Source organism: Canis lupus, chromosome 17 (assembly GCF_048164855.1).
Source record: "Canis lupus baileyi chromosome 17, mCanLup2.hap1, whole genome shotgun sequence".
NCBI lineage: Eukaryota > Metazoa > Chordata > Mammalia > Carnivora > Canidae > Canis > Canis lupus.
In genome coordinates, this window is record NC_132854.1 from 3,772,549 (window position 1) to 3,797,242 (window position 24,694).

General features: G+C 39.2%; 1 protein-coding gene across 1 annotated transcript in view; it reads right to left on the reverse strand.

Moving 5' to 3' along the window:
- Positions 1 to 24,694, reverse strand: part of MYO16 (myosin XVI) — a 480,319-nt gene that overhangs the window by 117,806 nt on the left and 337,819 nt on the right. Inside the window, exons 25-27 of the mRNA XM_072782401.1 lie at positions 24,252 to 24,427; positions 21,675 to 21,755; positions 21,194 to 21,399 (exon numbers count right to left, since the gene is read on the reverse strand). Coding sequence (XP_072638502.1) covers positions 21,194 to 21,399; positions 21,675 to 21,755; positions 24,252 to 24,427 — 463 coding nt within the window. The remainder of the gene's footprint in view (positions 1 to 21,193; positions 21,400 to 21,674; positions 21,756 to 24,251; positions 24,428 to 24,694) is intronic.

The following is a 24,694-nucleotide window of genomic DNA, read 5'->3' on the forward strand; positions in this document are numbered from 1 at the left end:
GGCTATAATGCGGGCATGCCCTCGGGAAGCCATCCTCAATCCTCATCTGTCTGAAGTCCTGTGTTCACAGTCACCAAGTGATACTACCTTCATGTTCAAAACACCTTGGTTTTCACATCGGTGTTTTCGCTCCACTTGATTTTCCAGTGTTTTAACTTTAGCTGTGGTCATGTTCACTTAAAACCAAACTCTACTTAGCTGCTAGAAGTAGTTCTCAACCAGAAGTGAGTTTTCCCTCCTGGGGAACATTTGTCAGGACCTGGAGACATTTTTGGATGTCATGATCGGGGTGGGGTCGAGGAGAGTGCTCCTGGGCTCTAGTGGGTAGAGCCCACGTATGCTGCCACATATTCTATAATGCACAGGTCAGCCCTCCACAACAAGAAATGATCTGGCCCAAAATGTCAAGTGTCAAGGTTAAGAAAGTCTATGCTAGGGAGATCCAGCCCAGAGGTTAGCAGCTTTTCTCTATAAAGAGTCAGACTGCAAATGTTTAGGCTTTGTGAGCCATCAATTCTGCATTACAACTACTCAGCCCTGCCTTTGTAACATGAAAGTGGCCAAGGACAATGTGCAAACAAATAGATGTGCTCGGTGCCAGAGGAACTATATTTAATAAACAGGCTGCTAACTGGGTTTGGTCCATGAGTCATAGCTTGCTGTCCCCTGATCTTGCTTAAAGGAAAATAAAACTACATTATTTTCCTGCTTTTAAACACTTAATGCTTATTAGCTACATGATAAATTCTGTGTTTTGTATCCTAAAATACATAGGCCTTGCCTTTCTCTCTGCTACCACTTTTTTGCTTCTTTTTTCCTTCTTTGCTTGTCCTCATGTTACTGTAGTATGAATGTCTTTCCCTGTATACCTTATGATGCTTCTCATCTCTTCCCTTTCTTGATATTAATCTTACCCAACCTCATCATTAGGTCTCTTTCTAAGACTGAGGCTTCTCCTATCATGTCTTTCAATAAGTTTATTTCTTAGCATTATTCAAGACTCCTCTAGGAATTCCTTCTGATCACTTCCATCTGGTGAGAAAACAGGCTTTGTTTCCAGGATTCGATGACTTGCAGTACTCCAATGAGTCTATGCCCCCAACTCCACTGGGAGATGCCCTGGACTTGGGCAAGGCTTTCTCATCTTTGTATCTCCAACACTCAGAATGGCCGCAGGTAGTCTGCAGGATTTTAGGATTAAATCTAATGAATAACTTTTATAGCCATGTCTTTGAGCTTTCAAGCTTCTAGGTCTTTAGAAAACACTTTGGTAAGATTTAGGGCAAGAAGTAAAATAACATTTTGAGGGAAATAAAGTACACACATAATATAACATTTTACTTTGTTAGATCTTATTTATGATTGCTACTTTTCTTAATTTTAAATACTCCAATAAATAAATAATGTGTGAGAATTCTGAGGAGAGAATGTATAAGAATCATATATAAAGTTCATATCTTTCAAGGCCTGTCTTCATCAGAACTTTTGCTTTTTGAAACAGACAAATTATTGAAACATACCTATATAGCTACATCTATAGCCATATCTATAATTTCCCTGACCACTGAAATGGAATGGCAATAAAATATAGTAAAGGCCAGAAGTATGTGCTTAAATCTTAATTTTTTTGAGCCTTATTCCTATTCATGTCTGATAAATAGTTATAGCAGTATTTGCAAGAAATGGCTGCTATAAAGATTTCTGGGATAAAGGTACTTTTTAAAAAGCATATCCTCCTATTCTCATTATTTATTAATTTTTGGAATGTCTTAAGAATTTGTTGATGTTTCAGGGTTTACTTGTGTTAAAGTACTGGTTGATAATCAATAAGAGATTAGGAGATTTCCTGCTAAGTCTTGAAATTCTACTGTGGGCAAAGCAGGTGGCACTTTTTTCTTGAGCCAAAGTATTTTTTGGCATGGGATAGGGGGCAGAATGTTCATAAGCCTGTTCAGAATTCTGTATATAAATATGCATTTCTGACCATTTTGGTCATAGAGACATCCAACCCATGTATTCCCTAAGAATAAGAATGAAAGTCATCAGCTTCCTGGACAATTTCTAACGTGCTTAATTTTAGCTTAATTAAAATCCCATGCACATTCAAACAAATATAGTATTCGCCTCCACTTCCTATCCAAAACTCTTGTCTAGCATCATCATTTTATAAAATACCAGCTGCTCTCTGTTAATTTTTATACAGAGATACAAGTCTGTTTAGGAAAAATTAGTATACATAATCTGAATAATCAAAGGAGAAAAGTGTACCATTATCTGAACTATCAGAGTTATCTTTAAAATATACACATTTGCGGGCAGCCCGGGGGCTTAGCGGTTTAGCGCCGCCTTAGGCCCAGGGCATGATCCTGGAGACCTGGGATTGAGTTGCACGTCAGGCTCTCTGCATTGAGCCTGCTTCTCCCTCTGCCGGTGTCTCTGCCTCTCTCTCTCTCTGTCTCTCATAAATAAAATCTTAAAAAAAAATACACATTTTCAAATAACATCATCATTTTAGAAAGTTCTCTGTTTTAAGAACAGATTATAAGTGTTCACAAGATAGCCCAGAAACAATCTATTAGATAAAGTACCCATCTAGTAGGAAACCAACATAAAAAAATAAATTCATAAATTCCTGCTTTCAAGTCAAGATGGGGGAAGAGTGACCGGTCTGGTCTTACCCTCCATCCTCAAACAACTTAAAACCAATCAACATATGTAAGGCAATGATTCTCAGGGCATTCACTGAACATCAGACAGGGAAGGTAATGATCCCTGAGAGATAGGACACAATGAGATAAGCCCTAAGACCTCCCAGCTCCTTCATGAGGGGAGATTCCAGACTTCCCAAATAAAGCCCAAAGATTTCCCTAAATTGAGGAGGTGGCTCTGGAAGATGAAGGATGCCAAGGCAGCTTCAGTTCACAGAGCAGACAGTCTGAGAAGAGAAAGCTACACCAAGAGAAGATTCCAGAGACCTCCAGAGCCCACTCAAGTCTCTAGCAGAATATTGTCAGCACATGCATGTGAATAAACCTGCATTATTTAATAAGCCTGGAAAAGAATTGCCCAAGTGGAGGAGAGAATAAGATCCCAGGCAAAGTTAAGAAACAAGTAAGGCTGTTCCCACCAGCCAGAGTGAAAAATCCCACAATTTATGGGGCACTGGATAAAGAAGTCAATTATTTTGCAGAATTAGTATGACATAATGAGCCCTAGACTACATGCTAGTCTGATTTCATCTAGAAAAACATGAGAACAAAATCTCAAAACAACAAAGTGTTTCCAAGTGGCTTGTTTTCTAGACAAAATTCAAAACTATTTACAGAAATATAAAAAACATGTACCACCTGAAAAAGTAAAATTTGTAATGTCTGGTAGTCAATGAAAAATTACTAAGCATGTGAAGAAGCAGAACAATCTGACCTATGAGAAAGAGAAAAATTAATAACCCAGAAATGGCAAATAATGGAATTAGGAGACAAACAGATACTGAAGAAAGATAAAATGTGAAAGACGTGAAAGATTTTTGAATAATCCAAACTGAACTAGAGATAAAAACTACAATATCTGAAGCAAAAGATTCACTGGATTGGATTAAGTGTGGATTAGACATCACAGAGGGGAAAAAAAAAAAAGACATCACAGAGGAAAAGATTAGTGCATCCAAAGACATAGCAATAGAAACTATCCAAAATGAAACAGAGAAACACCACCAAAAAATGATGAGCATCTGTGATTTGCACTAATCAGTGATGAGAGTCTGTGGGACAACCTCATATACTGAATACCCATGGAATTGTAGCATCTAAATTAGAGTAGCTAATCGGGGAGGTAGAAAAAAACAATGAAATTATGGGCAAAAATTTCCAGATTTTATGAAAACTATAAACTCACAGATCCAAGAAACCCATAGAGCAAAGCACCTCAATGAGCCCTAAGCACGAGAAACAAGAAGAAAACCACATCAAAGTGTATACTCAAATTACTCAAAAGCAGTGAAAAAGAGAAAATTGTAAAAGCACACAAGAAGAAAAAAGACAAATCTTGCACGGAAGAGCAAAGAATGATAGCCAACTTCTTCTTGGAAAGAGTACAACCCAGAGAAGTAGTACCTTTAAAATACTAGCAGAAAAAACAATGCCAACCTACCGTATTTTACCTCATATAAATATCTTTCAGAAATGAAAGTCTGAACAAATAACAGCAGCAATGAACTGTACTGTAAACTATGGACAATGTGTGAACTTTCACGTTGCCTGGATCTCTCTTTCCTGTCCTCTGGCCTGAAGTCTGGGGCCTTTTTACCCCTCTTCTCTGTGCACTCCTGGGAGTGCCTATCCATCTGGGGCTGAGCGGTAGGCTGCCAAGAAAGAGATCACTAGAGGTTCAAGCTACCCTCTTGCGACCACTATTCCTCTGACTGGGTTGGAAGGTTCCCCTTCCTCAGAGGAGTCAGTGCCATCTGCCACAGGACTGCTCTGAGTGGGCCGTGAGAGGAGGGAAGAAATGAAAAACAGTGTATTTGCACACACTTGGAGTTTTAGGAGTTTCCTATCCTGTCCCTTGAGCCTGAAGAAGGACTTCTTTGGGAGCTGTTTTTGTTTGCACCAGTACTGACTTCTGGATTTACAGATGCCTGGATTCCAGACCAGGAGGTCCTGGGGAAAAAAAGGTAAACTCACCATCAGCCCAAAGGTGCTGTTTAAATAAATAAAGGTGATTTTATATTAATTGCCCATATTAGAAAAGAACTAAAGGTTTCCTGGGGTGCCTGAATGGCTCATTCAGTTAAGTGTCTGCCTTCGGCTCAGGTCACAATCTCAGGGTCCTGGGATTGAGTCCCATGTCAAGCTGCCTGCTCAGTGAGGAGTCAGCTTGTCACTCTCCCCCTGCTGCTCCCCCTGCTAATGCTCTCCTGCTTTCCCTCTGTCAAATAAATAAATGAATAAATGAATAAATAAATAAATAAATAAATAAATAAATAAATAATCTAAAAAAAGGAAAGAAAGGCTTCCTATTATTAACCTAAACTTCCACATTAGGACTTGAAAAAGAAGAATGAAGTAAATCTAAAGCAAGTGGAAGGACAGACATAATAAATATAAGAACTGAAATCAACGAAATTATTTGAACATAAAACAAGAGAGATAATCAAAATCAGAAGCTGGTTCTTTGAATAAATAAACAAAATTTAAAAAACTCTCATAAAATTGATAAAACCCTAGACTGGTAAAGAAAACAAAACAAAAAACCCAGAAGACACAACTATTGGTATCAGAAGCAAAGAAAGGATGTTGTCACCGACCCTGTAGATATTAAAAGTATAATAAAGGAATGATATAAACAACCTCACATAGACAAATTTGTCAGTTTGGATGAAATAGACCAATTTTCAAAAACTAAAAATTACTAAAACCCAACTGAGATAAAATAGATAACATGAATATCCCTAGAACTATTAAAGAAATTGGATTCATACTTAAAATCCCTCCAAATAAGAAATCTCCACACCTAAATGGTGTCACTAAGTAAATTCTACCAAATATTGAAAGAAAAATTAACACTAATTCTACAAAATCTTTTAAAAACCTAGAGGATAGGCCACACTCTTGGGGAAAAATGTTTGCCAGTTAAATGTTTAATTCATACGTGTCTTCAGAATCTGCAAAGAACTCTAAAAAATAATAACCCAATGAAAAGTTAGCCAAGGTATGTGAACAGGAAATTCACCAACGAAGACATGGATGAGTCCATGGAAAGATGCTTAACATCATCAGCCATTAGAAAAAGCAAAGTAAAATCACAATGAAATACTAGCACACATCCATTAGAACAAGATGACTGATCAAACCAAATGTTGAAGATTTTGTGAATAACTGACTTCTCATGCCCTACTGGTGGGAATACAGAGTAGTATGCCCATTTTGGAAGGCAGTTTAGCAGTAGTTTTGAAAAGTTAAATTTATACTAACCATCAGTCTCAGCCATTTCACTCCCATATTTTTATGCTTAACTCCATCCCCAAAATGGAACCATGTTCATATGAAGACTTGTCTATGAGTGGTCATGGTGGTCCTACTTGTACTCACCAAACCTGGGGACAACCTAATGATCTGTCAACACATGAGTGACATACAAAAAGACACTTCTTAGTGAATTCCTGATACACACAACTACATGTCTGAATGTCAACATTACCGTGCTGAGTGAAAAAAAAAAAAAAAAAAAAAACAGACCAAAAAAGTACATATTTAATGATTTAATTTGTCTGATATTTCAAAAAATGAAACTAATTTATCATGAACAAAAGCAAACCAATGCTTGTTTGGGGATGGAGAAACAGGGGTGGGTGAGAAGGTGGGAATACCAAGGGAGAAAGGAATCTTTAGTGGGATGACAGGTATGTTCACCATCATGATTTGTGGAATGGTTCCTAGGATGTAGGTTTCCATCAAAACTTGTCATTTTTTAAAACCAAAAAAACAGATGCAGTTTATTGCATGTCAATTATGTTTTATTAAAACTGGTAAAAATTTTAGAAGTAAATCAAACGAACATTCATGAAAAGAATTCAGAGAAACTTAAAAAAAAATCTGTTTTGGAAACCAAAGTACTCGTTCCTTCTGATGTCCAGCTTGTATGCTCAGTAAACACCAAAGGAGAACAGCAAGGAAAATGGATTCACAGTAAGGAATCTGAAATGTTGATGAAAAGTATATGTAGCTCACATAACACATGTTCTGACAGTGTATGGTCAACAGCAAAACTATCAAATGTTAGTCACTGGTGTTTTGCATTTTTGATGTCATAAGTGTATAAACAGACAAAGATTATTTTCAATAGGATATACTGAAGGGTAGAAAAAACATGTTATTTTTTCATGTGTGTGTAGCTTTTCCAGTGTAATTTGGTCATAACAGTTTAGGCAGCTAGTGAGAGTCTTCAAGACCTATTCACATCCTACATGGCCACATTTCTATATATGCCTGTAGTTTTGTTAACAGTATATGGAAATATACATCTGTTTAAGAAAATACTTATCTCTGTATTTTTCTTTAGGCTAAAGTAGATAGTCCTTATCTTGGCAAGCTAGGACATAGGTCAAAAGATACACTGAATGAAATAATTTAATTTTTTCTTAGTATTTTTGAATAATTTCAGTAGAGATCACCAAATTTAGACACCATAGTATGATATAAAGATGCTCCATTCTTTTACCCAATATTCTTACTCAATATTTAGCAATCATTAACGTAAAACAAATAGAAAGTGGAAAGCTATCTTATACAAATAATGGGTTTGAATATCCTACTCTATAAGAATGGCAAAAACCCTCAATTAGCTAGAGCTACAGAATCCTTGACACATAGGAGATGATCTGGAACTATCTGGAAGGAAAGCGTGTCAGAGCAGAGAGAGAGAAGTAGAGGGGAGGGGAGAGAGAGGGCAGTGTTTAAACCTGTGATCCCAGCAATGTCATAGTGCCCTTCAGAGGTCATCATTTTTGTCCATTTTCAATATTTGTTGTTTATCTGAAACTTTAATTTTACTCGGTATCCTGTACCCTACCTGGCAACCTTCCCTGCTGCCCTGGCCCCAACCCAGCTATCCATGATTTTCAGAAAAAACTTAGTGAGTCTACTGAGCCAGCATGGTTGAGAGTCATTGATTTAAAGAATTTGCTCTAAAGAATGCTTGGGGTGTGTGCTTATGTGTGTGTGTGCTCTTGTGTGTGTGTGTATGTGCGTGCACATGTGCACATGCATGCGCTGAGTATTTAATAACAGGTTTTAAAAACATTAGCAGAGGTGGAAGGACTAAGAGCATTTCCTAGAAAATTGCCAGGGTTAGCCTGAATATTTTGTTAATCATTTTAAGAATAGCAACACAGTTTTTAGGCAACAACCTTGTAACAGGCCCTGTGTTAGGTGCCAGGAACACCAACTAAAATAGGAGACCAGGGGCAGCCCGGGTGGCTCAGCGGTTTAGCGCTGCCTTCAGCTCAGGGAGTGATCCTGGAGACCCAGGATTGAGTCCCCACATCGGGCTCCCTGCATGAAGCCTGCTTCTCCCTCTGCCTGTGTCCCTTTCTCTCTCTCTCTATCTCTCATGAATAAATAAATAAAATCTTAAAAAAAATAAAATAGGAGACTTGTATGTATCACTAAGGTTGTATCTAGATAAGACTTTAAGAAGATATTATGGTATAATGGGAAGAGAAAACTTTATTCCAAATCTTTCTATTCTAATAATAAAGAGCTAGAATGGGAAAAAAAATGCCTTTAACATTGTATTTCTTTTTTTTTATTTATTTTTATTTTTTTGTATTTCTAAGGTACATCATAGCATGCTGAAATTAATCATTGTCAGTGGATGTGCAGCAAGAGAGTATTCACTAAGAGGATCCAACCTGTACTATGAAGCTAGGGGGCCTGTGAAGCAGGCAACCTGAATGGAACATAGACCTTCAATCAACTGCCATATAAGGGCACTGGATTGGGGCTGGGGGAGGATGCATGTTTTGTATCAGAATGTGCATTTGAAGTAATGATCAAAGCATAATAATGAATTGGAAGTCAACATATAAAAGTATCTAATTAAGGAGTGCCAAACTGCTTAATTCTGGTGTGGGAAGATGATTATGGTGTCAACGTTGGTTTTCACGTTGGGGTGTGCTGGGCACAGAAAACAGATTATCCTCATGGATACTGGCTCCAAATATACCTTTCACTGGGACATGACCAGTAGATTTGTAATAGTCCCTGTAATGACTCCTTTTTAAAAGTCCCCCCCTCCCCCCCGGGAGCCTGGGTTGCTCAGGCTGTTAAGCATCTGACTCTTGGTTTCAGCTCAGGTCATGACCACAGGGTCTTCAGATCAAGTCCTGTGTGGGGATCCCTGCTCAGCATGAAATCTGCTTGAGAATCTCTCTCTATCTCCCACCCTGTGTGCCTGTCCCCCACTGTTCATGCCTGCTCTCTCTCTAAAAAAACAAGTAAAAAGTTTTTTTTTATGTGATAATTCTCTAAAGGTCAATCTTGAAATGATGTGTAGGACATCTAATGAAGAATGTATAGATACAATTTTTTGTTTTCCTGTGTTGTTAAATAATTACTGCTTTACTGAATCTAATGCATAAACGATGACTTCCATTTCTTAGCTTTGTAGAGCCCTAAAAGAAGTTTCTTTACAAAAGGGAGGGCACCAATATGATGAATGCCACACTTGGTATTCTACTTCCTGAATGGGACTCTGGTTTTTTGTGTCATGATGATCAGAACTCAAAAAAGGTCACATTGCCCCTATCTCTAGTCATCTGTCAATTGAGATAGTTCAAATTATTCCTTTTAAAGTATTTTACTCTGGAGTCCCTCACTATATACATTGATAATTTTCAGGTTATTCTGCAGGACTCATTTGTTCTGCAGATTTCATTGTTTTGAACATATTATAAGTTCCTTCTTAATATCAGTTATCCCATTTCTCCAGCTGTGGAGAAAGTAGCTGAGGTCCTATACAGAAATATGTTGGGATTTTTTTTGTCATAAATGAAGAGATTTGTAAGACTATTGAAGTTTAAAAATATTTTATCATCACCATGTTTTTAAAGCTATGATTTTTTTACAAATATGAGTTTCCTAACAATAGGACAAATTTTTTATTCTGAAATGAATATATTCTGCTAAATGTAGAAGTATTTATTTCATGCAATATAAGTTTTAACTTATTGAACTGCCACAAAAAGTAAGTTTTCAAGTTTTGTAATAGGGTCTTAATATAGTTATACTAGAGGGTTCAAGTGAGTATATTGTAGGAAGACCACAAAGTGGGTCAGCTCTAACTGTAAATTACTTAGTTAAAAATAGCGTCTCCTCTAAACATAGATCATCAGTAGAGTCTACTGTGATTCGATGTTTTTATTCCTAAATACATTTCTACTGCAAAAATTAGTTCCCCATCCCTGTGGTATCATAGAAACTGCCTTTAGTTAACAAAGCATTTCAAAGAACAGGAAAAAAAAAACATAAAATGAAGCTATTTCTTAAACCAATATGGGAGTATGCATCTAGGCATTGTTGTACAGTTATCATATGACTAGAAATTTCAGAGAATGACTCACAGTAGTTTGGGGGAGAGTGAGAATATTATTAAACCATGGCAAAGGCAAGCCTGGGATCATTGACTCATACTAAAGTCTAAAGGGCTGCCCTAAAATGGAAATATCTTGGCATAATTAAGGCAAACCTTTTAGGCTAGTTAGATACTTAAAACTCTTTTGGTTTACTAATGAATCTTATTCAGGATATCAATGAACACGACATCTTGGACACCAAATTTAGAGGTCAACTATACAAAAGAGAAAATATTACTAATTCATGTTTTAGTTCATTCAACAAATACTGGCTGGCCACCTATTATGTGCACACAGCAGAAGGTTTTCCTTAAGAGAGCTTGTATCTACTGGGGATGGCAGAGATAAAAGACTCCTGACAATGCACCAAAACTCATGAGAAGGTGGGTGCAGGGTAGTTAGGGTGGCCACTGTCCTGGTTTGCCAGGGACAGTCCCAGTTTAACCTGGATTCCTATAAAAAATACTATTGGTTCCCCATTTCCCTATAAAACATTCCTGGTTTGGTCAATATACTATACAGTCACCTTTGTCATGGGCAACAAAAAATATTATATTCTAGAATAATTTTCCCTGTGGTATCCTGCTCTAGAGACAAGGGACAGATTTCTACATTTAGTATGTAGGATGAAATTAGTGCCCGAATAACCTCACATCTACTCTTTACTCACTCTCAATGTGAAGGTGATCAGAGGTGCAGCTGTGAGTCAACAACACAACAAGCGAGAGTGAATTAGTCATGCCCAGAAGGAGGACTCCTATGGACTGAATTTTATTGTTCCATCCTCCAAAATTCCTATTCTGAAGCCCTGTTGCCCAGGATTTGGTGACTGTATTTGTCAATAGGGTCTTCCTTTGGGAGATAATTAAGGTTACAAGAGGTCATAAGGGTGGAGTCCCAATTCAATAAGATTTGTGTCCTCATCACCAGCAAGCATTCTTCCTCTTTCTCTCTGCCTGTTTCTCTGTCTCTGATTCTCACCCTCTCATTCCCTTTGTGTGCACTCTTCCTGGAAAGGCGACAGGAGCTCACGGCAAGAAGGCAGCTGTCTGCAGTCTAAGGGCAGAGCCCTCACCAGACACCAACCCTGTTGGCATCTTGCTCTTGGGCTTCCAATCTCCAGAACTGTGAGAAAATAAGTATTTGTTGTGTAAGCCACAGTCTGGTGTTTTGAGATGGCAGCTCAAACCAATCAATACCGTGGCTGATCTCTCACCCCATCCTGTTGAAGGGGCCCAGCTCGGCCAGGATATCTGGAACCTCTTTAGCTCATCCGAGCCGAGTAAGAAACTGGAAAGAATGATTCAGAAATAGAAATTTAACTTATGCATATGGAATTCTAGACATTTAACTCAGCAAGGCAAGTTAATCAGATTTGGGATTTCAATTCCATTGGAATTGAGTATCTCTGGACTTCCATTTACAAGACATATTAATTTTTGAACTTTCATTTCTCACAGGGAACTTAATAATGGAAGAAAATTTATAGTCAGATTTGGGGAATATCTAGGCTACTGGTATTTTATTATTGGAGCTTCTCTTTTGTTTTAATATTTTCATTTATTCTCATTGCAGAATCTATGATAGGCTCAGTTGGACACTATGTCTAGACAGCGTTTGCAATTGGAAATAAAATGCACTTTCAGCCATGAATACAGAGTGGCCTTGAAATCAATTACAGAAATGCTCTGTTGGCCCACTTCAGAATCTTTGGGTGTAAAATCTATATTCCTCGTGAGTGGTCCCAAAAGGGCACAAAAGGAAGCAGTGAGGTGCTCATGAGGATGGGAGAGAGGACATGCTGAAGGACAGGGCGTCCCCTCAGGGGATCAGCCATCCCCCAAGGTTGTTGACAGGCTTATTGGAGGAGTCCAATGTCCCAGAACACACAACACCACAGCGATTCACCGAGGCAGCTTCTTGTTTGCAGCTGTTTCCTTACAGATAAAGGTGGGATGACATTCTGGCCACTCTAGTCCTGCACACTTCCAAAGGGAAGGGCAGTGGTAGACTAATCTAACTGGCAATTTTGGTAGGAAAAACAGAACATTCTCAGCTTCTAATGAACCTGCTAGGTGTTCACAGCTGTTTTCCTCAGCTAGCCCGGGCTCCAAGCCTTCCCTGAACAGCCTCCCTCATTCCCATAGACCCAAGTAAGTCTACCTGGGTCCTTGCTATCTGTAACTGAGGAGTCAGTCTGACCACCCTAGGTTTGGCTCTATTGGCAGGCACTAAGGTTCTTACGCCAAGCAATATCTTTGAAAGGTGACATTGTGATCATTTGTCTCCTCTCTTTGGTCAAAAATTGAATAAGGAAAAACAATGCTATTGATTAGGTCCCTTCAAAGATCCCAACGATGACCCAGGTCTTTATAGACTCCTGAGTTACTGAGATCATTCAGATATAATCAATGAAAACTATCACATACTGATGGTCACATTAAAAACCACTATTGTTCTATAAACAAAATTAAATAGTTTTTAAGTAATGAAACAAGAAACTTATGGGTGATTATTTAAAGCTGGTTTGGCCCCGAAAGCAAGATCGTTTTGTGATTATGGTTTGCCAGATATAACGTATAATTAAAAACATTAAGATATATCAGCGGAGAGAAGTGGGGAAGCCCAGATAACTCAAGTAATAAATAATAAGATTCAGCATTCTGGGACTGCATTTTTTAATGTGCTTCCCAAATTGTATTGGAAATACAATAGAATTTTCAAAATATTTAACACATGTAGCTTCTTGTCTATTTTCCCAGAATTTCAATAATCACCCTGCTTTTATTTGTTTCATATGGATGCTTACTCAAGTAGAATTATTTAGTACATTATTTTAGACTGGTCAGTTTGGTGTATTGTTTCCAAGGTATCGTTAGAAAGCTGTAACACTTTTGTTTTTACTTTTTTGCTATTTTAAATGAAATTGCATGGTTCTCTGTCTGCAAAGATCCCTTTCCTTAGTCTCTTGGAGGTCATTTTTCAGAAGTCATGATTGATCCGTCCATACTCCATCAGCCAGCTGCCCTGTTGCCACTGCATGACCATGCAAGATTGCTGGTGAGGATGGTGACACTGCTGGCCTGAAAGTGAATGGAACTAACTGGATTGTTTTTCAGGAAACAGAGCAAAGGAAGTCCAGAATTTGAGAAATCTCCAGGGATTTATGGTGGGGTCATGGTGCTGTTCTGGCGTTCGTGCTTGTCTGCCCGTGGCTGCTAGCAACAATCAGGCCGAAAGAGGAAGTGCAAAGTGCACGGCGGTGGAAACATGGCCAATGTCAGTACACCATCACTATCGTGGGGTGGTTAAAGACACCCTCAGAGACCAGAAGTGTGCACCCATACCTAAGTCCTCGGGACTGGAGTTTCCTCAGCTACCAAACAGGAATGTTACTAAGAACTCAAGTCCCGGAGGTGTGCTGAGGATCGAATGAATGAATGAGTCGTGGAACGTTCAGCACAGCGCCCGGGCCCACTCGGTGCTGATGAGTGCACTCAAAGCACATTTATTTTTTATTTTATTTTATATATATATTTATTCATGAGAGACACAGAGAGAGAGGCAGAGACACAGGCAGAGAAAGAAGCATACTTCATGCAAGGAGCCTGATGGGAGACTCAATCCCAGGACCTGGGGATCATGCCCTGGGCCCAAAGCAGACGTTCGACCACGAGTCACCCAGGTGTCCCTCAAGGCACATTTAAATCAAAGCTGGCAATCATCACAATATAATAACTCGTATCTGTACGATGAGAGTAGCTGTCTGCAAAGGTTATGATGAGGAACAGAATAATGAGCCTAAAGCGCAGTTCTGGAGCATGACCCACCATGGGCATCTGTGACACAGTGGGGGATACTCATCAGCTGCGGCTATAGGTGCCTTTCCATCATAATGACATCTGATTTGGTAAAATGCTTGACTAAATAAGAGTTGGTGAGAACACAGGCAGAAATGGACGACGAATGCTGTCCTCGGAGCACATACCGCCGGTTGGGGCACAATTTAGGATCTGAGCCAGATTATGAAAGCACAAAAGCTACATCAGGGACCTTTCCTTATCTACCCCCTTTCTTTAAAAAAAAAAAAAAATTTTATTTATTTATTCAAGAGAGACAGAGACACAGGCAGAGGGAGAAGCAGGCTCCTTGTGGGGAACCTGATGCAGGACTTGATCCCAGGACCCCAGATCACGACCTGAGCTGAAGGCAGATGCTCAACCACTGAGCCACCCAGGTGTCCCTCTGCCCCCTTTCTGTAGACACTTTCCCCCAATTCCACCAGAAACAAGGGGATGGGACTGGATAAAGGGTTAGGGGCTCTGGGGCCCAAAGCACCTGGCCTCTGGCCCTCTGTTCCCCCCGGTATGGTTCTCTGGTCCAGTCGCTCACCTGTTCCTCCACCTACAGTCTCTGGCTGTGCTGGACCCCACTTAGAGCTGAGCACCTGCAGCAGTGACCTCTAAACATGCAAGCCAGCGACAGTGGTTAGTTAGCCCTTTATAGAAAAAGTTTGCACATGCCCCAAGTACATTATGGGGGAAATTACGACTCACGATCCACTGAACACATCAGATCCCCGATAAAGAAATACAGAATTATGTTTAGATTGAGATGACTCCTAGAACCTATGCCTTATGCTTGTCTCTCCTATGTCACATTTCACTGGAAACTAACAGGTCCTCTCCTCTCAAACTTCATTAAGCCAACCTGCAGATCAGTTTTAGCAGGAAGAACACAGTCAACCTTGGCAAACTCACCCTGAAGAAAATATACTTTTTCGCCAATTGAAGCTTTAGAGCATTTAATAGCTCCTGAACTTATTAATTCGTGTTTCTATTAAAGACACATTGACAGCTACTGGGAGCCTGTCCATGTAATAAGGAAAACTTTTAGAAGATTCCAGCTCAGACCTGTGGCTCTGGCGATGCTGCTTCACCGGGCAGCCGCTATCCGTGAACTGAGTCCAAGAAACCAAAGTGTGGCTTTTTTCATCTGTCTCCCCGCACCCGATTTAATATCTCGGCTGTGTTCTTTCACAGCCTGACCTTTCAGCAACAACTGTGTCATTTAAACAAGCTAAACGATTCAGACTATTTCTAAGAGGGATCTCATCCAGTGACAATCTTGGAGGACAGATCATGCTCCCTCACCACGCCAAGCATAATACCAGTGCCAGGGGTGCTTTTCTCAGACAAGTCCGTCTGTCTTTTCCAAATAAGGTCACCTCCCCAAAGGGCCAATCCTGGAGTGATGCTGTCCTATTCTCCCCCACCAACCATCAATAAATCCATAGATGCACGGTGGGCATGACACCCAAAAGCTTGCCACCCAGCATCCAGAGGTAGTTTCCAAAAGATTTCCATGCCATATCTGGAAGAAGATAAAAGTTCAGAGGCTCGTGCTCTGAGGAGAGCAGAAGGAGTGAGAGCCAGCAACCTCTGGCTTATCACTGAGTAGTGGTGTTCGTCACAATGTCACAAGCACACAGGGCTCTGGAGAATGACGGTACTGCACCTTACAAGGTAAAAGGCATGGTACATACCACGAAGGACTCCTCAAAACAATTTCCCTAGGGAGCGCCCGGGTGGCTCAGTTGGTTAAGAGTCTGCCTTCAGCTCAGGAGATCATGATCCCCAGGTCTTGGGACCAAGTCCTCGGATCCAGCCCCATATCAGGCTTCTTGCTCAGCAGAGATCTGCTTCTCTCTCTCCCTCTGCCCCTCCCCTTTGCTCATTCTCTCTCTCTCTCAAATAAAATCTTAAAAAAAAAAAAAAAAACAATGAACAATTTCCCTAGCATTTCCTCATATTATTCTTCCTTTAATTCTAGAATTGGAAAAAAAAAACATGATGGTATTACATTATTCAACACATTGAATTCACATGTACCTACTGTGGGGCAATGAATTAATAGCAATTCTTCTGCACAGGCATGACTATGAAAGATTTTTCTTATTGTTCCCAATTACTTGGATGTTCTTTCTTTAAGAGGATATGGTAGCTGGTTGTGGCATTGGCTACTACCCACTGCTTCTTCCAGAGGAAAGATCTGATTTGGTCTCCAACTGTTTGACAAACAAAATACAAGAGCAGTGATGCTGCACTAGTTCCAGGCCCAGCTTCTAGGAGGACTGCAAGTTTCCTTTCTTGCCCTCAGAGCTGGGAGCTGCCAGGTAAGAGGTCCAGACTGTTCCGCTGGATGAACACTGTGACATTGGATGCATCAGCGAAGAAGCAATCTGGTACATCCAGCCAAGCTAACACCAACATCTTCTCTCCGTGGCTGTAAGTTTTGGAAAGACTCCAAGCAAGAATTGCCCAGCTGAGCCCAGTTAACCCACAGAACTAGGAGAAATAATACCCTGTTGTTTTATGCCATGAAATTTTGGGGTGGTCTGATACACAGCGACAGGTAAATGGAGCCAGAGGTGCACACATTCCCATTGGTTGTTATGTGTTGTATAGTATCTCCTATGAGTAGGAGACTTCTCTACCCTATTCCTGTTGGCCTTGGCCAAGGGACTGTCTTTAACCAATGTAATATAAGCAAGTGACAAAGGCCACAGCTGGGCAGAAGTCGTCACAGGCATTTCGGCCATTTCTTCTCCCTTTGACGCAGAAAGGGCATGTTGGCTCTTTCTGGGGCTCGTCATGAAAAGGAGGCTCAGGTCAGAGGTGGCTTGAGCCTAGGTGTACTACTTCTAAATCATGGTCAGCAAGAGAGAAATAAAGCTTTGCTGTTGCAAGCCACTGATGTGGGGTTTTATCTTCCAGAGAATCTATTGCTGAGAGTTGTCATTTGCAATGGCATCTGAAAAGCCTCACAAACTGAAGAACCAGACCAACATTAGGGAAAGTTATTGAGACAGAAGAGCATATGAGATCTTTTCCGTTCAGTTTCACTGAGTTGGCTTGAAAAGCATGAAGAGTGATTGGCATTCTGCTACAGTCCAGGCATGCCTGTGGTAATGCCTGACCCTCAGAAGGGGTCAGAGAGTAAATGCTCTAGGCTTTTGTATGCCAAGGGATAAGACTGAGACCATGATGCTGGTATGTACGTAACCATTTAAAATATAACAATCTAAAAATGCAAAAGACATTTTTAGCTCTCTGGCCATATGAAAGCATGTGACAGCCAGATCTGGCCCATGGGCTATAGTCTCCTAACCTCTGGTCCAGTGGTGGAGATTGGCACAGCTTAAAGGGCTGTTTCCAGGGAACAAATAACAAGTGTCTTACACAAGCCCTTCTGAAGTTTAGAGAAAAGACACAGATCAATTTGGGATTTTGTGAAAAAGTTTCTGAAGGGAAGAATGCCTGAGTGAATTTAAATTCTGAAGAATTTAAATGTCTTTCATTTAAAAAAGATGGTGGCAAGATGCCTGAGTGATGAAGAGAAAAATCAATATTTTACTGTGAACTTACAACGTCAAGTAAATACTACCAAGTAAATGGATAAAAAGATAGGATTAGAGAGGTTTGGAAAGCACGGGATATGTGCACCTAAACTCTATTTCCTTCCATTACAAGAGCATTTCGGACAAGAACAAGCACCCAAAACTTCCCAACATAACTTGTGCTGCTTTGCTACCCACTGACACCACAGAAACACACCCTGCAGACACAGGTATCCTAGACAGCCTCGACTGCCATCACAAAATACCACAGACTGGGCAGCTTAACAACAGAAGTTTCTTTTTTTCTCACAGTTCTGGAGTCTGGGGGTTTCAAGATCAAAGCACCCGCCAATTTAATTTCTACGCAGGTTTCCTCCTGCCTTGCGGACAGTCGCCTTCTTACTGTATCCTCGTAGAGCACACACAGAGAGAGGATGCTTTCTGTTGATTCTTCTTAGAAGGACACTAATCCTATCAGATCAGGCTCCATCCTTATGAGCTCATTCCACACTGAATACCTCCTGTAGACTCCATCACCAAGTACAGTCACTGTGGGCATTTATGAGTTTTGGGGGACACACACACACATTTAGTTCATAGCAATAGGAATTCCAGTTACATATCACAATGCTCCTTTTCTTTTCCTCCTCTCTCCAAACTTGGGGAGTCTCTCATCATGAGAAACAGGACCTTACATCTTTATCATCCCACTTGAATGCTATGGATGTTATTCGGCAAACACTCAGCAAGCACACCTCTAAATTTAATCAAAATTGGATCCTCTAGACTCATGCAATTCTCCAGTTTCAGTTAGGAAAATTCAGAATGACTGACAGTTATTAAAGCCAAAATACCCCAAAGCCAATTTGCAATATCATCGCATCCACCAACAGATTCCACAGGAAATGTCCATTATCCACATTTAATGTCATGTTGGATTTTAAGAACAATAAACACTGTTCTAATTAAGTAGGTGCTTGCTTCAAAACAGGGCATCCTTTTCTTCTCTGTCCAATATTCTTGTGGCAATCATATGCCTTTTTGTATACTAAACAAAGTAATTTGTTTTATTTCTAGCAATTAAGACAAGGTGATGTGAAGAGAAAAATCAATATTTTACAGAGGAACAATACATTCTGTTATCTGATTCTAGCAAACAAAACTTTCTATTAAATTGCACCTCTGATCTTTATTTATATAATGATGCTTGATTGCCTGAGGGAATGCCAAAGTTCCAACGAGCTTTCTAAATAAATATTAAATTATAGTGGCATCACTATGTTACACACCTGAAGCTAAGGTAATACTGTGTGTTAACTATACTTAAATACAAAAATTATGTTATTTCCTGATGTGACAGTAGGCGAACTATATTTTATTCAAGTTCTACAGAAACTGATCATTTCCCTATGGGTCAATGGTCTTTTTGTGACAAGAACCCAGAGTGGCAGTGTCTTTCATTTAAAAAAGACGGTGGCAAGATGCCTGGGTGGCTTAGTCGGTGAAGCGTTCGGCTCTTGATTTCAGCTCAGGTCTTCACCTCAGGGTGGTGAGTTCAAGCCCCACATGGGATTCCACGCTGGGCATGGATCCTACTTAAAAAAAAAAAGATAGTGGCAAATTTCCACTGAAATAAATTAATAATTCAATTTCTATTGATATGCCAGTGCAAGTAAGGATAAGTAGAAATCACATCTCAATTTTTTTAAGTAAGGGGCTGGTGAAAGAAATACAAAGATTTACCAAAAAGTATCATTTCCCATCCCTGCTACTCTTTTATTTTTATTTTTTTATTTTTTTATTTTTTTTTTTCCTGCTACTCTTTTAAACAAACCATGGCTATGGTCTCTGTTATTTAGAAATATTGCTTTAAATTGAACAACGATTAATCTGCAATACGAAGTTCATCCTGAAAGCACTGATTAAACACCATTAGTGAGGAAGACATGGTCCCTGCCTAAAGGTCATGGTAGAGCAAGGGATACATATATGTGAAATGCTATACTTAATTTTAGTTTTAAAAATATTTTATTTATTTATTAGAGAGAGAGAGAGAACAAGCAGTGGGGAAGGGCAGAAGGAGAGAGAGAGAGAGAAAAGCAGACTGAGCAGAAAGCCTAATGTGGGGCTCCATCTCAGGACCCAGAGATCATGACCTGAGCTGATGGCAGACACTTAACCGACTGAGCCACCCAGGCGACCCCCCTATCTTTTTTATAGATGAAATCTTGTACTTAATTTTATTTATTTATTTATTTTAATTTTATACTCCAGGACCAGGCCCTAGCTAAAGGCAACGCTAAACTGCTGAGCCACCTGGGCGACCCCCACCTTTTTTATAGATGAAATGTTGTACTTAATTTTAAAAGACATTCATCTCGGGCAGCCCTGGTGGCTCAGCGGTTTAGTGCTCAGCCTTCAGCAGCACTAGTTGAGCCACGAGTGTTGAACATCTGGTCAACAAAGTGTTAAATCTCTTTTCTTAAATGAATGGTTTGTCAAACAGATTTTCCATACTATTTGTACAATTAATTTTAACCATAAATGCTAGGCTTTATTCTTGTAATATTGATAATATTTTATATTAATATTATTTCAGAACTTTATCTTCTTTTATACAGGAATACTAAATTCTTCCTTTCATTTTTTTGCTTATTTCCCTATTATTTTTTAATTGCCTAAGAACAAATATTGTCATTATTTTCACCAGGTCTTATACTGCAATAAAACTTTATTTACAAAAATAAGTAGTAGGCTGGATTTGGAAAATGAGTGTAGTTTTACTCTGATCTAAAAAAAATATTTTGTTCATAGACATAAGGGAGAAAATAATCACATATATATGTTCTTTTTTAATTTATTTTTTTTGAGGGGGAAGGGGCAGAGGGAGAGGGAGAGAGAATCTTGTTTTTGGGGAGTGGGAGTGAGGCAGAATCTTAAGCAGGCTCCATGCCTAGCTGGAGCCCAGTGTGGTGCTTGATCTCACAACCCTGAGATCATGACCAGAGATGAAATCAAAAGTCGGATGCTCTACCACCAGAGTCAGCCAGGCACCCCCATGTTCTTTAAAATAAAAAAATTCATGTAAATGTTATATGCAACAATTTTAGCAATTAAATCCAAGGAAACCTACCCATATAAAGTAACATGAAAATGGTGTCCAAGGTATCAAAGTTTAGTAACCATGCAAAAAGCTTGGTCAGTGCATTTCACTGCTTCTGAGAGTATTTTGTTTACTCAACAAGACAGGTTTGAACTGTGCAGGTCCACTTACGTGCTGATTATTTTAGATAAATACAGTAGAGTAATGTGAATGTATTTTCTCTCCCTTATGATTTTCTCAAAAACATTTTATTTTCTCTGGTTTACTTTATTGTAAGGATACGGTATATGATATGTATAACATACAAGATACGTCTTAATCCACCTTTTTTGTTATCAGTAAGGCTTCTGGTCCACAGTAGGCTAGTAGTAGTTAAGTTGTGAAGGAATCAAAAATTAAATGTGGATTTCCATGGCCTCTCCCCTCCCCTCATTGTTCAAAGAGTCAAGCGTATACAGAATAAAACCTGAAGAAAAGAACAAAACAGAAGATCCTTGCTACCGCATCGTCAGAATGCCACACTAAGCAGCGCACGTAATGTTTCAAGAGCAGAATTTACCTTAACAGGAAATCTGAGAAGGAAAGGCGAACAGGGTATCCGTATCGGATGATCTTCACCATGTCCAGGACCCCAATATATTGTAGCTGAGCAGACACGTAAAAATTATCGAAAGTATCTGGCAGCCTTGAGTTATTGGGCTTGATGCAGTGGACGAAGTGCGGAGTGCGCTTCTGGAGTTTGCCAATAATATCCGTTAGAGATTTCTAAGGAGAAAAGCAAAACACAGTTTATTCTCCTAAGAAGACACCGATCAAAAATATAAAGAGTTTTTCAATAGAAATGTTTATCTTTAATCTGTAACTCTTTTATTTATTATGAATTCTCTGTGCTGTGTCTCTGTGTGTGTTTGTGTGCATGCGAGTGCTTACTTTTTCTGAAGATACTCGAGTGGTCAAAATGGGGAAAAAATGACACATAAGCCCTCAACAGTTGAAAAAATCAAAATCTAAGTTTTAGAAAACCAAAAAAATCTACTAACCCTGAGTTGCGATGCAATGGTGACTGGACCTCCCCGTTCTAGTCTCTGAAGAAATGTAGAAGTTCCTTTCTTTTTTAATAGCTGTAATAAAAATGAAAATAAAGGGTGAGCAGATTTACTTCTGTCAGTATGCATTCATTTATTTTTAATTGAAGTATCATTGATATTAGTTTTAGGTGTGCAGCATAGTGATTTTAGCAGTATTTGACTAAATTCCATTTAGAAGAAAAAAAAATTACCCTCCCATCCATGTAAATTCACTCAGAGGATGACACAGATTCAGAGCAGACTATAAAAAATCCGTACCAAATGATTTTTCTGCGCTGGTACTATAACTTAGGGAAATGGACAACTACATGTAAATTAACACCATTACTTGCCAACCTTTCAAGTACACAGAAGTTGCCATCCTGTATCTATTATAATTTTGAGAATAAACACAGACCTGACTTGCTTGCGGAACAAGAAGCTGACGCAGGTGCCCCGGCTGCATAGCCACAGTGCATGTTTGTCAGGAAGTTGTAGCTTACTGCCAGGGAAAAGGATACTATCTTATGTTTAAAAAAAAAAAAAAAAAAAAAAAAAAAAAAGCTGATGCTCTAACATTCACTGGTTTATTCCCTTAAGTTTTAACCTCAATCAATTTCTTACCATTTTTTTTCTTTCCCTTCCTCTTCTTCTTCTTCTTCTTTTTTTGACTACTAAAAGGAGTTAGTAAATTATCTGTCTGAAAAATGGCAACAGTCCGTGTTTTCTTCGATAAGTAATGATATACAGCTCTTTAAAAAATCATATGTAGCAAAGATTAAATGATAATGGAGGTAAAGGAAGTCAGTGGAAATGAAGCCAATGGGGAAAGAAATAAAGGGCAGAAGGTAATTAATTAAATTCTACCAGGGGTTAAAAGGAACCCCAGCCACTAATGTACGATTGCATTTCACAAAATCACCCAGACTTAGACCAACAAATCTATTGATCCCAAATCATTTATGTTACAATAAAGAGGTCTTGATAGGAAAAAAAAAAAAAACCTGATGAAACATTCTTGTCAATGTGGTGCTATTGCTACTGTGGCAGTAGCTCATTTCCTTCCATTAACATGAACTGTCAAGCTGAATGATCAATTGTAACTGACAAGGGAATGTAAAATGAAGCACTTGGTCCAAGATCAACTGGTTTTCTACAAACACAAAGTCAAGTGTGATGCTCAGTTAGAGTGGGTAGAGTCCCATCCTGCTGGTCACACGCAGGGATGTGGGCAGTTCAAAGGGAAGTGAGGAATGAAACACTTAAGGAATAATCGTAATAAATAAATCTCCAACCCTTGAAATTGAACACTCAATTTCCCTTTCTGGGAGGAGGAACCACTATGAATTATCTTCCTTTTGCAGTCCTTTAGGGAAAAGACTAATGGCATCTATGCCTGGTAATGTTTAATAATTAAGGCTAAAAATTACAGTTAGAGGTGTGTGGTGATTTCTTGCTCTTGATTTCCAGGATGATTGAGAAAGGAAGGGCCACAGGGTTCAGTGAAACCCTCAGGAGTAGAGATCTTCTTTACAAAGGGTGACCTTTTGTCTTTTTAATGTAAAAAATAGCATTTTGTAGGCAGTGAGATTGAATACCTGTGCTCATATGGTACAGGAATGACTGTATCGAAGGATCCCTAGCTGTACAGTCCACTGGCTAAACACACACACACACACACACACACACACACACACACACATGTGTGCTCACTCATTTCTAATATGTTATATACGTCTTGCCATTCTTCCAAAATAGAGCTGATTTTAATTATGCTTTTATTTTAATTGGTAAGCTAAAATGCATTCCAACAAGCTACAACAACTGAATTTCTAAAATTGATTGTTCTGGACACCTTCCCAAACATATTTCTCATCTCTATAGTTTCAGTAGAGGCAAGCACAGCAAACCAGGCTACAGTCAGGCACTGAATCCTCCAAGTTAACACATTTCATACCTATTTCCTATCAGTTTGAGACAACCGCTCTGAATTTTCAATTCTATTTTTACAAATAGAACTTTTATAAGTATAACCTCACTTCTGTAGGACAAGTACACATTGAACACTAGTATTATACAAAAGTAAGTTTAAAATATACAAACTATACAGTAAAAAACAATTCCAGCACCAGAAACAAAATACATAATGTGTAAGAGAAACTACAATTTATTGTTTAGAGACCAAAAACCTCTGAAGTGATTAATGTCAACAGAATAAGGTAGCTAAGTGTATTCCCTGGAAGGCTACTGTCTCTGCAGTTACTTCCCATTCATCAAAAGGACAGTCACAGAGACGAGTCACAGATAGGATGCTGCAGAGACAACTAATGAAATTACTAATGCCCTACCTGCTATCAAATTTCATACTACGGGATTCTCCTATACTGTTTCCTCTCTCTGATGGTTATACTCCAGGCAGTGCCCTTTCCCTTAACTTCTTAAATTAAAATATCAATTTATTTCCAACAGTTTCAGAATTGCACTTTTTAAAAAAGTAAATGTACTATGCGGACTTAAGAATAACCAAACAAGGATCATAGAAACTCCTACCTTACTGAGTTCTAGATAATTCCTGTTTTCTCCAATAATTGAAGAAGCTCCCGTTTTCTTACTGAGCAGGGCAGATTTGTGTCCTCTGAACTTAAAAGAAGGATAGGAAGACACGAGGGATCCTGTCTGGGACAGTTTCGACTGGAACAAATGATGGATCACGACATTTTCACTAGCTAGGAAAGAAATAAAAGCAATATTGTGAGTGGTGTTCAAAATGTTATGTACATGAACATTAAACACACTCTTCCTTCCAGGGCCACTACACTACAACATTTCTAGTGTAAGATGTAAGGGAGAGGTTGATCTTTCCCTTTACCCCTATTTTGTTTTCCCCACCATTAATCACACCACTTGATGAATTCTGACCTTCCCTGACCTTGGCCAGGGGTCCTAATCCCATGTCCCCTATCTACCACCTGAGAACTGGCCCTTGGCTCTCT